This window comes from Theropithecus gelada, chromosome 16 (genome assembly GCF_003255815.1).
Source record: "Theropithecus gelada isolate Dixy chromosome 16, Tgel_1.0, whole genome shotgun sequence".
NCBI lineage: Eukaryota > Metazoa > Chordata > Mammalia > Primates > Cercopithecidae > Theropithecus > Theropithecus gelada.
In genome coordinates, this window is record NC_037684.1 from 22,458,896 (window position 1) to 22,471,688 (window position 12,793).

The 12,793-nt window shown below is 43.4% G+C and overlaps 2 protein-coding genes across 2 annotated transcripts in view; one reads left to right on the top strand and one right to left on the bottom strand.

Moving 5' to 3' along the window:
• The window catches only part of UTP18 (UTP18, small subunit processome component), a 36,211-nt gene extending 34,423 nt beyond the window's left edge, over window positions 1-1,788 (bottom strand). The window contains exon 1 of the mRNA XM_025361014.1: window positions 1,350-1,788. Within this exon, the coding sequence (XP_025216799.1) occupies window positions 1,350-1,742 (393 nt within the window). The 5' untranslated portion in view covers window positions 1,743-1,788. The remainder of the gene's footprint in view (window positions 1-1,349) is intronic.
• A 450-nt stretch (window positions 1,789-2,238) lies between these two features.
• The window catches only part of MBTD1 (mbt domain containing 1), an 85,501-nt gene continuing 74,946 nt past the window's right edge, over window positions 2,239-12,793 (top strand). Inside the window, exon 1 of the mRNA XM_025361013.1 lies at window positions 2,239-2,441. Within this exon, the coding sequence (XP_025216798.1) occupies window positions 2,421-2,441 (21 nt within the window). The 5' untranslated portion in view covers window positions 2,239-2,420. The remainder of the gene's footprint in view (window positions 2,442-12,793) is intronic.

Here is a 12,793-nt window from a genome sequence, read left to right on the forward strand (position 1 = left end):
AAAAACTAGCCGGGCGCGGTGGCAGGCGCCTATAGTCCCAGCTACTCGGGAGGCTGAGGCAGGAGAATGGCGTAAACCCGGGAAGCGGAGCTTGCAGTGAGCTGAGATCTGGCCACTGCACTCCAGCCTGGGCGACAGAGCGAGACTCCGTCTCAAAAAAAAAAAAACAAAAAAAAACAAAAAAAAAAAACCCTAAACCATAGAATACCCCTTGAAGTGAGTTTGAGCTTCCCAAAACCACAGGACAGAAATGTCCAAGTGGTTTCTACTTGCTCTACCACCAGTCTAATAAACAGACTTCAAACCCAACAGCTCCCACCTCAGTACACTCTTCCTTTTCCAGACGACAAAACTGTCACAAAGTTCAGTTTCCAGTAGCAGTTCTGTACTTCCCAAATAGATTGTTGCCACTTCTCCCACAAGCACCCGAAGGAGGCTCTGGTAAGCAGCTGACATTAGATGGGTCAGCATTTGTGTAAGAAACATGGACTGGGTAATTTTCGGTGCGCTTTCCTCTGCCCCCTATCTAAAATTTCACAGGCCTCCTCTAGACACACTCATCTCCCTTTACCGTATGTCCTTTTTTCTCTTCAGCACTTGTCACCAACAAACCTGAAGTTTACCGGTTTATCTCATCTATCTTGTCTCTGCCACTAGCATACAAGCTCCAAGAGGCAGGGATTTTTGTCAGTTTTGTCCATTGCTGTGTCTCCTCCAGTGCCTAGAACAACGTCTGGGACTCTCTCAAGAAAAGCCTGGTATAGAATTAAATGGATAGCAAAATGTGTGCAAAAAGTATGATGAATCACGCAGGGTTTGCCATTGCCAGAAAGGGTATCTGGCAACCAACAGGTTCACCAATATTTGCTAAATGAACGAAATTCACGATCATTCTCAAAACCCTGTGGGTCTCACAGTCACATGGGGAGATAGTTACAACGCAGATGCCCAGGCCCGTGCCCACGAATTGATTCCATCAACGAAATGGAATTCCTAGATCACAAAAAATTGAGGCAGGTGATCAAAAGACCACATTGTTTGGGGAGAGGCTAGCGGAGCCGAGCAGCGGCGAAAGATGCTCACTACCACAGTTCGCAAAGCAGATACCCGAGCAGCGGCGCCTCCGGGGGCGGAGAAAGGCGCGGTCCCCGCCCTCCAGACACTTTCAGTCTGGAGCAGGGAGGCGAGGGACCCGCAGCTGCGACCCTCGGCGCCCGCGTTCTCAGGCTCCCTCCCACCTGAGCGCTCCCCGCCGCCGCAGGTCGCCCAGGCTCCGCCCCCCAGAGCTTCACCGCCCACCGCGCGCCCCGCCCGAGCGCGCCCAGCCCGCGCGCCGCGGCCTCCCTCACCCTCGGGCCCCGCAGACGCCGCAGCAGAGCGTCCTCGTCGTTCTCGACGTCGCCGAAGACCAGCTCCTCCAAACACCGCTCCACGGCCGGTTTGTCCTCCTCCAGCGTCAGGCGGTTCCGCTGCCGGAGCCGTCTCTCCTCCTCCGCCGCCGCGACTGCAATCGCAGCGGCCGCAGCGCTCGGCCGGGCCGGCGGTTTCCGCTGGGATGAAGGGGCAGGCTTTTGGGAAGGCCGGCCTGGCCCTGCTCCGGCTTTCCAGCCCGGCCTCGTTCCGGGCTTCCGTTTCGGCTTCGCTCCGGTTCTCCGGTCCAGTTTCATTCGTCTCCTCCGTTCCGGCGGCATCGTTAGGTTTGAGGAGAAACACAGGCGCTCACGTGGAACCTCGCTGCGCATGCGCCCAGGCACCTCCCTGGCCGCCGCCGCCGAAGCCCCTGGGGCCGGAAGGAGCCTGCGCAGCCTCTTGCCACGTGACCAGCACTCCCTCCCTCTACGTAACTCTCACTCCCCTACCCAGCCCCGCCCCGTGTGGGAGTTCCTCCGGGAGGGCCAATCTTCCGGGTGTAGGGGGAAGCGGCGTGACTGGAGTGGAAAATTTTTCCAACACAACTTTGCAGCTGCAACATATTGAAAGGAGCGCAAGAAAGCCCGAGTATACACTCGGACAGCTGAATGAAACTTCTGCTTTTCCTGTTGACTTTAACCGGTGGATTTAACACAAGCCCCAATGCGCTTTCCACCTCTCGTCTTGGTACGGTCCTTGGAGTACGGAGCCTGCAGAGGGTCCCACGCTGGAAGCGAGTGAGGAGGGTATGTAGGGAAGTGGGCCAATCGGGGCGCGGGTCACGGCGCAGGCGCGCTGGGGAGGGAGGGCTATGCTAATGTTGTTGATATCCTGGGGCCACCCGAGTTAAAGGGGGGAAATCCGGGGGCTGCCGCAGCCGCCACCGGTCTGGGCCCAGCCGGGGGCCCCCTGTAGTCGCCGCAGTCCCGGGGAGAGGCACCTGCCCCCAGCCTGGGGAGGGGGCGCCGCGGGCTCGGGGAGCACGGACAACCCCTACCCATGAGGCCCTGATGGAAAACACAAAGGATCTGGTGAGAGCCGAGCGCGGCAGCCGCTTTGTGTGCCAGGTGGGGGGGACGCCTGCAGCTCCCCGACCCCAGGAACCCCGCAGCTCCCTGACCCTGCTCCCTGGCCTGCTTCTCCATCCCACGCCCCCTCAATCTCCGGAGCCCCCCCTCCCCCTTCCAGCCGTTAAACGATTCAGGGGTTCCCCTCCCCCCACCCCGTCAGCCCTGGACTCGTTGGGGTTCTCTCCATCTCCTCCACCCTCTGGAAGAAAAATTCGAGAAGAAAGTTTTTCTCTGCGTCCTGCCCCCGCCCCCTGCTCTGGCTAGGGGGGAAAGGCTGGATCCGAGACTTTTCCTTTTTTAGCCACCCAGGGTGGGAGAGTGGAGTAGTCCTCTCTTCTTCGCGGGGAGGGGGAGCATAGTTTTGGTGCTTTGCAGGGGTAGGTGTCTGTCCGCCTTGGGGCCAGTGCCGCGAGGCGGTTTGCACGTGGAGGTGGAAATATTGAAAGGGGGCGGGGTGGGCACGTGCGGGAGAGGTGGGAGTGGTGTTTGGGAAGCAGCCTCCAAGGCTGCGTATTTAAAAGGGTTTCAAGTCAGTGGGCTTCTATGACCATTGCGTTCTCCTTTGTGAAATAAGAATCCTAACATTTCAGAGTCGGAAGAGACATTAGAGGTCATCTAAAGCAGCCGTCCCCTCTGCAGCCTCTCTGACAAGTGGTAGGTAGTCTGACCCCTGCTTAAACCCCTAAAAGCACTGAGCGCTCACTACTGCCCTGGAAAGCCCATTTTTCAGTAGTTCTAATTGTTGTCTGCCTACCCTTGTTAGACCCTTCAGTCTCTCATTCATGTCCTGGTTAAGTTGCTCCTTTTTTTACTTCTCAAATTTTCTCTCACATCCTCCTCACCCACCCACTGCTCATTGGCCTATATTTTGTGTGCCAGGAAAGAACAGCAGGGAAGTGGAGGAAGGGGGTGTTGAGAGATAGTGAGGGCCAGCCGAAAACTTTGCTGGGTCAGTGTCAAGTGTGCTGCCTTACATGCCTGAAGGTGTTTTTTCTACAGGAAGCTAAATAATTACAATATGGGAATTTCATGCCTGTTTTCTCTCACGAGTGCATCTTTTTGAAGTTAGAAATTTCAGCGTCATCTCCGTGGTTCTTGTATCGCAAAACACATTTGCGGATTACCTAAATCACTTCTCCTAAGGATGTCTAAAACTGTTAGGGATGGTACTGAAGCATCACCTGGTAGAGGGATGATTAGATGATTACCGCCCCCACCCATTTGACCTGTGTTCCTCGGGAGCTAGTCTTTCCTCCAGGGGTCCCTCTTCCAAATGCTTTTACTCCTTTTTTTTTTTTTTTTTAAAGTAACTATCTTTTATGAGATTTGAAATTTATGGACCATTTTAATACTTGTTTAGAGTTTACAATATTTTTAATTCTCCTTATACTAGCATGCACCAGTACTTATCCCTGGCTGGTTGAGATAGGTCAGTTGAAACTATTGTCACTGGGTGTTTCTTTAACATTCTCCTTCATTTGGTGAACTGTGCTGCCTCCAAAAGTAGTTTTATTGGCCTAAGAGTCTTGGATGTGCCTGTTTCTCCCTAATATGGTGAAGTGGGGGGTCAAGACATAACAGATATAATGTAGAAATAATGCATCTGATTTAAAAGCCAGCAAATAAATTTCACCTTAAGCCCCAGTCTCCTATTTAAAAGGTTAGACTCAATTTTTCTTTCCTCCTTTTACAACTTAGAGACTATTGCTTTGCTCTTGTGTACTTAGACGGTTATTTTATTTTTCGTTTGTTTACCTCAACACCAAAGAGTGTTTAGAAGGAAAATAGCTGTGGTTTTTTTTTTTTTTTTTTGCATCACCTCCTTCTCTGAATAACAAGTAGCTTCTATCTAGAACCCCATACTGAATGCTTGTAAGTACCTTGCAAATTATGGTAACATCTGTCTTGAATAAGTATTTGTTCATAGTGCCTTATGTTGTTGCGTCATGTTTTTTAACCATCCAATGTCTAACTTTCTGTAACGTTTGACATAAAATATTTCCTCTAAATCTACTCACTAGAATTCAGCTTGTGAAAAAAGAATCAATAGAGCTGTAATAATAGTATTTTTAACATTTTAGTTAATAAGGAGTTCCAGGTTGTTTTCCTGCGTACTTTAAACGTGAACTGTCATGACTTAAGTTGACTGACTTTGGAGACATTTGCATTCTAAACATACTAGACAGGAACAACTGGTTTTATTTTTAAGACACTGCCATATTCTTTAAAGCTGATTATATGTTGACCTTATTATCTAAACCTTTCTAGATGTTTTAGTGCTTCTTTTAGTCCCTCAAATTACGTTGAAAATTGAAACACTTTAAATTGTTTTCAAACATAACAGTGGTCAAAGGAAAATATAGTTTAAAAGTGAAAACATACTAGTATAAATACTAAAGCACTGAATTACTAAAAGCCAAGAGTGCTCAGTAGTCTGAGTAACCACATTTGAAAATTAGACAGACAAGTGACATTCTTTGGGTTGCTCTTTGTTTCTCAGCTTTTCATCTTTAAAATGTTTGCTAAATAAGATATAACCTTTCACACTTATGTATCATTAGTCTGAGGGTTTCAAAATTCAAGAAAGAGAATAAAACCATCAGGACAATAAAAGAGAAAGGACTTACAATAGTTAAAACAAGCTAAGATGTGTCTCCTAACACCACAGTATTCTTAACTGTCCAAGATGACTTTTGAATTTATGCAAAAATTGCAGATAGATTTAATCATTATTTTTTAATAAACCTTGTCTTAAAGATTTTTTTTACCCGCAAATTTAGAATTTCTCTTCTTGCTTTGCTGGAACCCATGATAAAAGGTGAAAAGGGAAATAATTCCTATTTGAACAAACCCTGAGTATAAGACAGGATGAAGTAATACAGTAGGAAGGGTGCTGGCAGTGAGGTTAATGTCACAATTCTACCACTGATGAGCTCTATGGCCCTTGTTGGACAAGATCCTATGCCTCTGTTTTCTCATGGCAGTTGAAGGGTTGGTGTAGTATCAGCATAATCCAATAGAAATTTCTGCAGGATGGATATTTCCTAAATCTTTGCTCTCCAGTTATGGTAGCTACTAGCCACATGTGGCTGTTGAGCACTTGAAATGTAACTGGTGGAACTAAAAATTGAAGAACTCAATTTTTAATTTTGCTGTTTTAATGAATGTAAATTTAAGTAGCCGAATGTGTGGCATACTGGACATACAGACATAGTACAGTGTTTTCTAAGCATAACTAATCATTAGAATTACTTCTTGGAGAATTGTTAAAATATAAAACCTCTCTCATTTAACTTATTTAGTAGATATGCAGTGGGTCCTGGGAATGGGTTTTTAATGTATATCCCAGAAAGTTGATCAGATTGGTTAGGGAAACACTCCATTAGGAGATTTCTGAGGTCCCTTCGAGTTCTCACTTTAGCACTGATAATTTAGAATTTAGTGCAATAGAAGTGAGCTCTGGACAAAGTCGGCAAGGTAGCTCTCTGAACTGCAATTTTAGGAAAGTTGCGTAACCTCTTTGAAAGCTTCACTTTCCTCATCTGAAATACGAGGTGAACATCAGCCCTTCCTCCTGTAGTTTCTATAAACCTCCACTCAGATGTTATGCCCGCTGTTTAAAAAAATGTAAGCTGCTATAAAAGATGAGACAAGTCATAAGATAAAATGTTAAGATGTGTTCCCAGGCTTTCCTTTTTTTTCCTTTTTCACTGTGTTTAATTCCTACTACTAGTCTGTTAAAACTGATTGTATGCAATACTCATTAGTTTGTTCAACGTTGTGGCCCAATTATTTGGCCACCATTTGCAGTTTAATTGTAGGACGGGAATGTTAAGTCCAATACTTCTTTGTATTTCTGGTGCTAAGCATAATGATTTGTATATATCATTCAATAAATACTGGTTAATATTAGCCAGGTGTAGTGGCTGAAACGCCTGTAATCCCAACACTTTGGGAGCCGAGGGCGGACAGATTGCTTGAGCCCAGGAGTTCAAGATCAGCCTGGGCAACATGGTGAAACCCTGTCTCTACAAAAAAAATAACAAAAATTAGGTGTGGTGGCACACACCTGTAGTCTCAGCTACTCGGTGGCAGAGGTGGGAGGATTGCTTGAGTCTGGTGGGAGACTGAGGTTGAAGTGAGCCATGATTGTGCCACTGGACTCCAGCCTGGGCGACAGAATGAGACTCCATCTCAAAAAAAAAAAAAAAAAAAAAAGTTTATCATCATGTATTACTTTAAGACTTCTAGGCTTTCAAATTTGCTAGAGGTTATTTTATACACCAGAGAAGTAGCCCCCTTGTGTATATGTATGTGTTTAACCCAACTTTGTTGTTCAGTGGTTATATATCTTCTGAGCAACCAGTTCCAAATATATTTTTTAAAGGTAAACACCAAGAGAATGTTGTTATTTCAGATCAAGTGTTTTTAGGTTATATCAAATCAATATGACATTGAATAAGCTAAGCTGTTTAATTTATTTTCTCACTTTTTTTTTTTTTTTTTTTTTTTGAGATGGAGTCTTGCTCTGTCGCCCAGGCTGGAGTGCAGTGGCATAATCTCGGCTCACTGCAACCTCCGCCTCCCGGTTCAAGCCATTCTTTTGCCTCAGCCTCCCGAGTAACTGGGACTACTGGCGAGTGCCACCACACCCAGTTCATTTTTGTATTTTTAATAGAGGCAGGTTTTCACCATATTGGCCAGGCTGGTCTCAAACTCCTGACCTCATGATCTGCTCACCTCAGCCTCCCAAAGTGTTGGGATTACAGGTGTGAGCCACCGTGCCTGGCGCATCTCTATGTTAACATACTAATAAATGATCTTGTTTGATCGTTCAGACCACATTTGCCCTATAGACCCAACTTCAGTATGAATTCTATTATTTGGGGTAGAATTGATAGCTGATAATGATCTCAGGGAACCTCTAGGCTACTGCTTGTTTCAGACTTTATTTTGATATGGTCATCTTACTTTTAATTAGCTTTCCAGATTCGTACTTAAGGATTCATAGCTTTCTTCAGGAGAACTGAAAGTCTATTCATGTGAATTTTTTTATTTTATCATACATCCTTCCTGTGTGGTAAGTGATGTTTTTCTTACTTAGAAGAGAGGGAAACTGAGACCCAAGTAATTGCTACATCCAAAGTCATAACAGTGATAGGACTAGAAGTTGAACCCAAAGAGGTAGAAATTTGTATTTCTTGTACATCAAAGAATGAGTTCCTTTTCTCACTGTTGCTTTAAATCTTAAATATTGCTATGTAGAATATTGTCCTCTCCTGTCATTCTCCTGGGTACTTTTCCATTTCTTTAGGTGGGTTATTCAGAATATTACTGGTTTCGGTTTCCTCTTGATTGTATCATTGACATGAATTTATTCTTGCTTGCACATTGAATTTGTGGGAAATAAAAACCCAGTAATCCCAAATCCTTACCATTTGTGTTCGTCATAACAGTAAGCTTAGAAAGAAGGAAGGCATTTCTCTTTACACTGATGAGTTTTATCACTATGCCAGAATGTGCTTTCATCCTCATACTATAATAGAATGAAAAAGAGGCCTGCAGGAGTTAAATAGCTCTTGAGCTCCTACCAAGTTCAGTCATCACAGAGTATGTAGTAATTTCTGTTTTGTACTTTGTGATCTCATGCATACAACATTCAAATATAAGTTTCTAGAAAATACTTGTTCCATAGCTAAATATAAAACTTGGAAAGTTGTTTGAGCCACTGCTCCCAGTGGGTTTGGATAATGAAGAATTGGTTGACTTCTGATGAGTTTATTCATATCTGATGAGTTTATTCATATTGAAATTATACTGTTATTAATATTACTTGGCTGCATATTTATTGACATCTGCATTTAAGATTTCAAGTGTTTTCTGTCATTTCTCCCAGAGATGTTTAGTTTTGTTGTAACTTTTGTTTGATTATACCAATAAGTTAATGACTATGGGCCGGGCGCGGTGGCTCAAGCCTGTAATCCCAGCACTTTGGGAGGCCGAGATGGGCGGATCACGAGGTCAGGAGATCGAGACCATCCTGGCTAACACAGTGAAACCCCGTCTCTACTAAAAAATACGAAAACCTAGCCGGGCGAGGTGGCGGGCGCCTGTAGTCCCAGCTACTCGGGAGGCTGAGGCAGGAGAATGGCGTAAAACCCGGGAGGTGGAGCTTGCAGTGAGCCGAGATCGCGCCACTGCACTCCAGCCTGGGCGACAGAGCGAGACCCCGTCTCAAAAAAAAAAAAAAAAAAAGTTAATGACTATGCCTTTTAATTCCTTTGTAGAGTTCATAGGGACGATGGTTTATCTAGGTGACAATTACAGTAGGACAGTGAAGTTATGTCGTGATTTGTGATCTCTTCTTTAATTTTGTCACTATACAAACCTTTTGTTTTATTTTTTATTATAGAAGTGCACCTATAATGTTTAAAAAAAAAAATTTGAAAAGTTAGATTCATCTTCCCATTCTGCTCCCACACTGCTAAAAGTTTAACTGCTCCTAAGGTCTTTCTCAGGGCACATAAAAACAAACATACATATATTGATCTATGTATATGCCAGTGTATGTTGTTCCTTTGAATAAAAAGTGAGTCATACTGTGATATATTTTATTATACTATATATGGTGATTTATTTTTTCCACTCACTATTTTACCTGTTGCTCATCATTCCCCTGCTGATTGTAAGATTGTCTCCAGTTTTTCATTATTATTACATTAGCAAACATCTTTCTACATATTCTTATGTCCTTGTATGTATTATGTATGAGTATTTCTGAAGGACAGATTCCTAAAAATGGAATTACCTTGTCAAAAGGCATAGCCATCTTAAATTTTCATGTGTAATGTCAAATTGCCTTCCAGAAAGATAGTATAAGTTTACCTTCCTACCAAGTGTATATGAGCACTGTTTTTCCCACATATATTTACTGATACAAGATATCATCAATCTCTAAATATATAGCAACTTAATTTTTTAATGTACTATATACTTCATATAAATTAGCTTTTATTTTTATCAAAGTAATACATGCACTTCATAGTACAATAATTAAACAATGCTAAAAGTATTCCCAAAAAATGGTTCCTCGTCCAGTTCAGCTCTGATGAGATAACTACTTTCATTCTTTTAGCTTTTTCATGCAGTATCTATCTCTCTAATTCTAAAGTTTAGGCTTATTTATTTAGTGTATTAGTTTTAGACATTAGTGATTTTATAGTAGACAGGGAGTTAGCATAACCCAAATATAAAGCAAGGTTTACATACCTACAGTCATCCCATCTTCCTATATGCAAGACCTTAAATAGTCATCTAATATGATTTGCAGTTTTTCGGGGGTGTTTTTTTTTTTTTTGAGACAGAGTCTCACTCTGTCGCCCAGACTGGAGTACAGTGGTGCGATCTCGGCTCTCTGCAACCTTTGCCTCCCGGGTTCAAGTGATTCTTCTGCCTCAGCCTCCCTAGTAGCTGGGTCTACAGGTGCCACCACCAGGCCTGGCTGATTTTTGTATTTTTTAGTAGAGACGGGGTTTTACCATATTGGCTAGGCTAGTGTGGAACTCCTGACTTCAAGTGATCCACCCACCTTGGTCTCCCAAAGTGCTAGGATTACAGGTGTGAGCCACCACACCTGGCCTCAGTTTTATTTTGAAGAGCAAAATGTTCAAGAGGCCACATTACCTGAAACATACTTATTTGATGCTTGTTTTCTATGCTTACAGAGGCTAGCTGACAGAACCAGTATTCGAGGGGGAAAAAAGAAAGAAGGTTAAAATTTAAAAGGTTTTAAGATAGTCCCATGATTTATATTATTAGTGTTCATGGTTGTTATACGATCTTGGGCAAGTTGCTTAGCCTATTTGGGCCACTGCCTCCTGTAAAATGGGAGTAACACTTATAAGGTTTAATACGCTGCTACAGATTTAAGTGCTGAATGTGCCTGACACATACTAAGCATATTACAAATATTATTATAATAACCATAATAGAGTAGTAACAAAAATAGTCCAACATGGCTGGGTGCAGTGGCTCATGCCTGTAATCCCAGCAGTTTGGGAGGCCGAAGGGGGCGAATCACTTGAGGCTAGGAGTTCGAGATCAGCCTGGACAACATGGCGAAACCCCATCTCTACCAAAAATACAAAAATTACCCAGGTATTGTGGCACACACTGTAATCCCAGCCTCTCAGGAGAGTGAGGCATGAGAATCACTTGAACCTGGGAAACAGAGGTTACCATAAGCCAAGATCATGCCACTGCACTCCATCCTGAACAACAGAGCAAGTCCAATATTAGGTTATTGTAGAATTTACAAATAAACTCCTATAGCACGAAATGTGTTTTAAGAGTTCAACTCATAAATTTAGTTTATTTCTCTACCTATAGAGATTTGTCGATTCTTATAGGTAGAGAAATAAACCAAATTCCAACTGCTCCTTATGCTCATTCCTCTGGGTGTTAAGAGTGGGAGAGGGAAGACTTGACAAATTTACTGAAAGAGGTATGGGAGCATGAAAGCCTTAGACAAGGTACAAAGATCCACTCACAGAAAGAGAAAATCCGAAAGAAGTTACAAAACATTGATCACAGGTTTGGAGTTTGATAGTTCACAGCTCTATGTATAGAGAAGAGCTTAACGATAAGCAGTACCAGAATTGGTAGCTTTAAATTATAAGCATTGCCTCATAAGGGAAACATGAAGACTTGGAGACATGGCAGTGAAGAAGGAGGAAGAAGAAAAAATTCTTCAGGAAAAGAAAAAAACTGAACTTAGAGAAGAGGGTGTTCTTGAACTAGCAGCTCTGCCTATGTAACGAACAGAAATAGAAAAGAGCAGGCCACATCCATGCAGAACTATAAGAAAAAACAAACAGGAAATGTGAATCAGCATTTCAACTGATGAAAACTACCCCCATCAAAAACAGCAGGAAAAGGCCGGGCACAGTGGCTCAAGCCTGTAATCCCAGCACTTTGGAAGGCCGAGACGGGCGGGGCGGATCACGAGATCAGGAGATCAAGACCATCCTGGCTAACACGGTGAAATTCCATCTTTACTAAAAAATACAAAAAAACTAGCCGGGCGAGGTGGCGGGCGCCTGTAGTCCTAGCTACTCGGGAGACTGAGGCAGGAGAATGGCATAAACCCGGGAGGCGGAGCTTGCAGTGAGCCGAGCCGAGATCCGGCCACTGCACTCCAGCCTGGGCGACAGAGTGAGACTCCGTCTCAAAAAAAAAAAAAAAAAGAAAACAGGAAAAAATTGAACACAGTGCTCCAAGTGAAATTAAACATCCTGAAACCAATGTTGAGAGATTTGAAAAATGAAATTAAGAAATATTCTGAAACAAATATAAAACTCGGAACAGAAAGGAACAAAAAGCATTAAGAAATGAACACAAAGTAGATTAAACAGAAAAATAGAAGATGAAATGATAACCAGTAATGAAGTTTTAACATTCCCACAGGACAAAATTGACCAAGTTGAAATGGGAGATGGATCCGAAGTTTACTGTATATAATTGGTGTCCTTAAATATTTAAAACTATAATCCAAGAAAACTTTCTGGAAGTGAAAAGAGATCTGAATCTAGACCTCAGAAGTTCATACCAGAAGGCACACTTAAAGATACTTCCGGCCGGGCGCGGTGGCTCACGCCTGTAATCCCAGCACTTTGGGAGGCTGAGGCGGGCGGATCACAAGGTCAGGAGATCGAGACCATGGTGAAACTCCGTCTCTACTAAAAATATAAAAAATTAGCCGGGCGCAGTGGCAGGCGCCTGTAGTCCCAACTACTCGGGAGGCTGAGGCAGGAGAATGGCGTGAACCCGGGAGGCGGAGGTTGCGGTGAGCCGAGATTGCGCCACTGCACTCCAGCCTGGGTGACAGAGTGAGACTCCGTCTCAAAAAAAATAAAATAAAATAAGATACTTCCTAGTAAAGCTGTATGACTGTAAAGATGCAAAGAATTCTCAGGGTCTCCAGGCAAAGACGTGACATAAAGGCAAGAGAATTAATTAGCCCATTGTCAGATTTCTCAAAAGCAACGTAACAAAGCAAGACAGCAGAGCAGCATGAGGAAAGTGACTGCTAGCCAAGGATTTTATATCCAGCTAACTGTTGTTCAGGTATTAAGACTGCAGAACAACAGTTTTAATATGCAAGAACTCAGGAAATACTCTACTTGTTTACCCCTTCTGAGGACAGTCGAAAAGGATGACTTTCATCTAAAAGAGATAGTTGGGAAATTTCCTACAAAAAGACTGTGACAATAAGTATTTCAGATATCTTTTTGAACTAAGATTAAAACCAATAG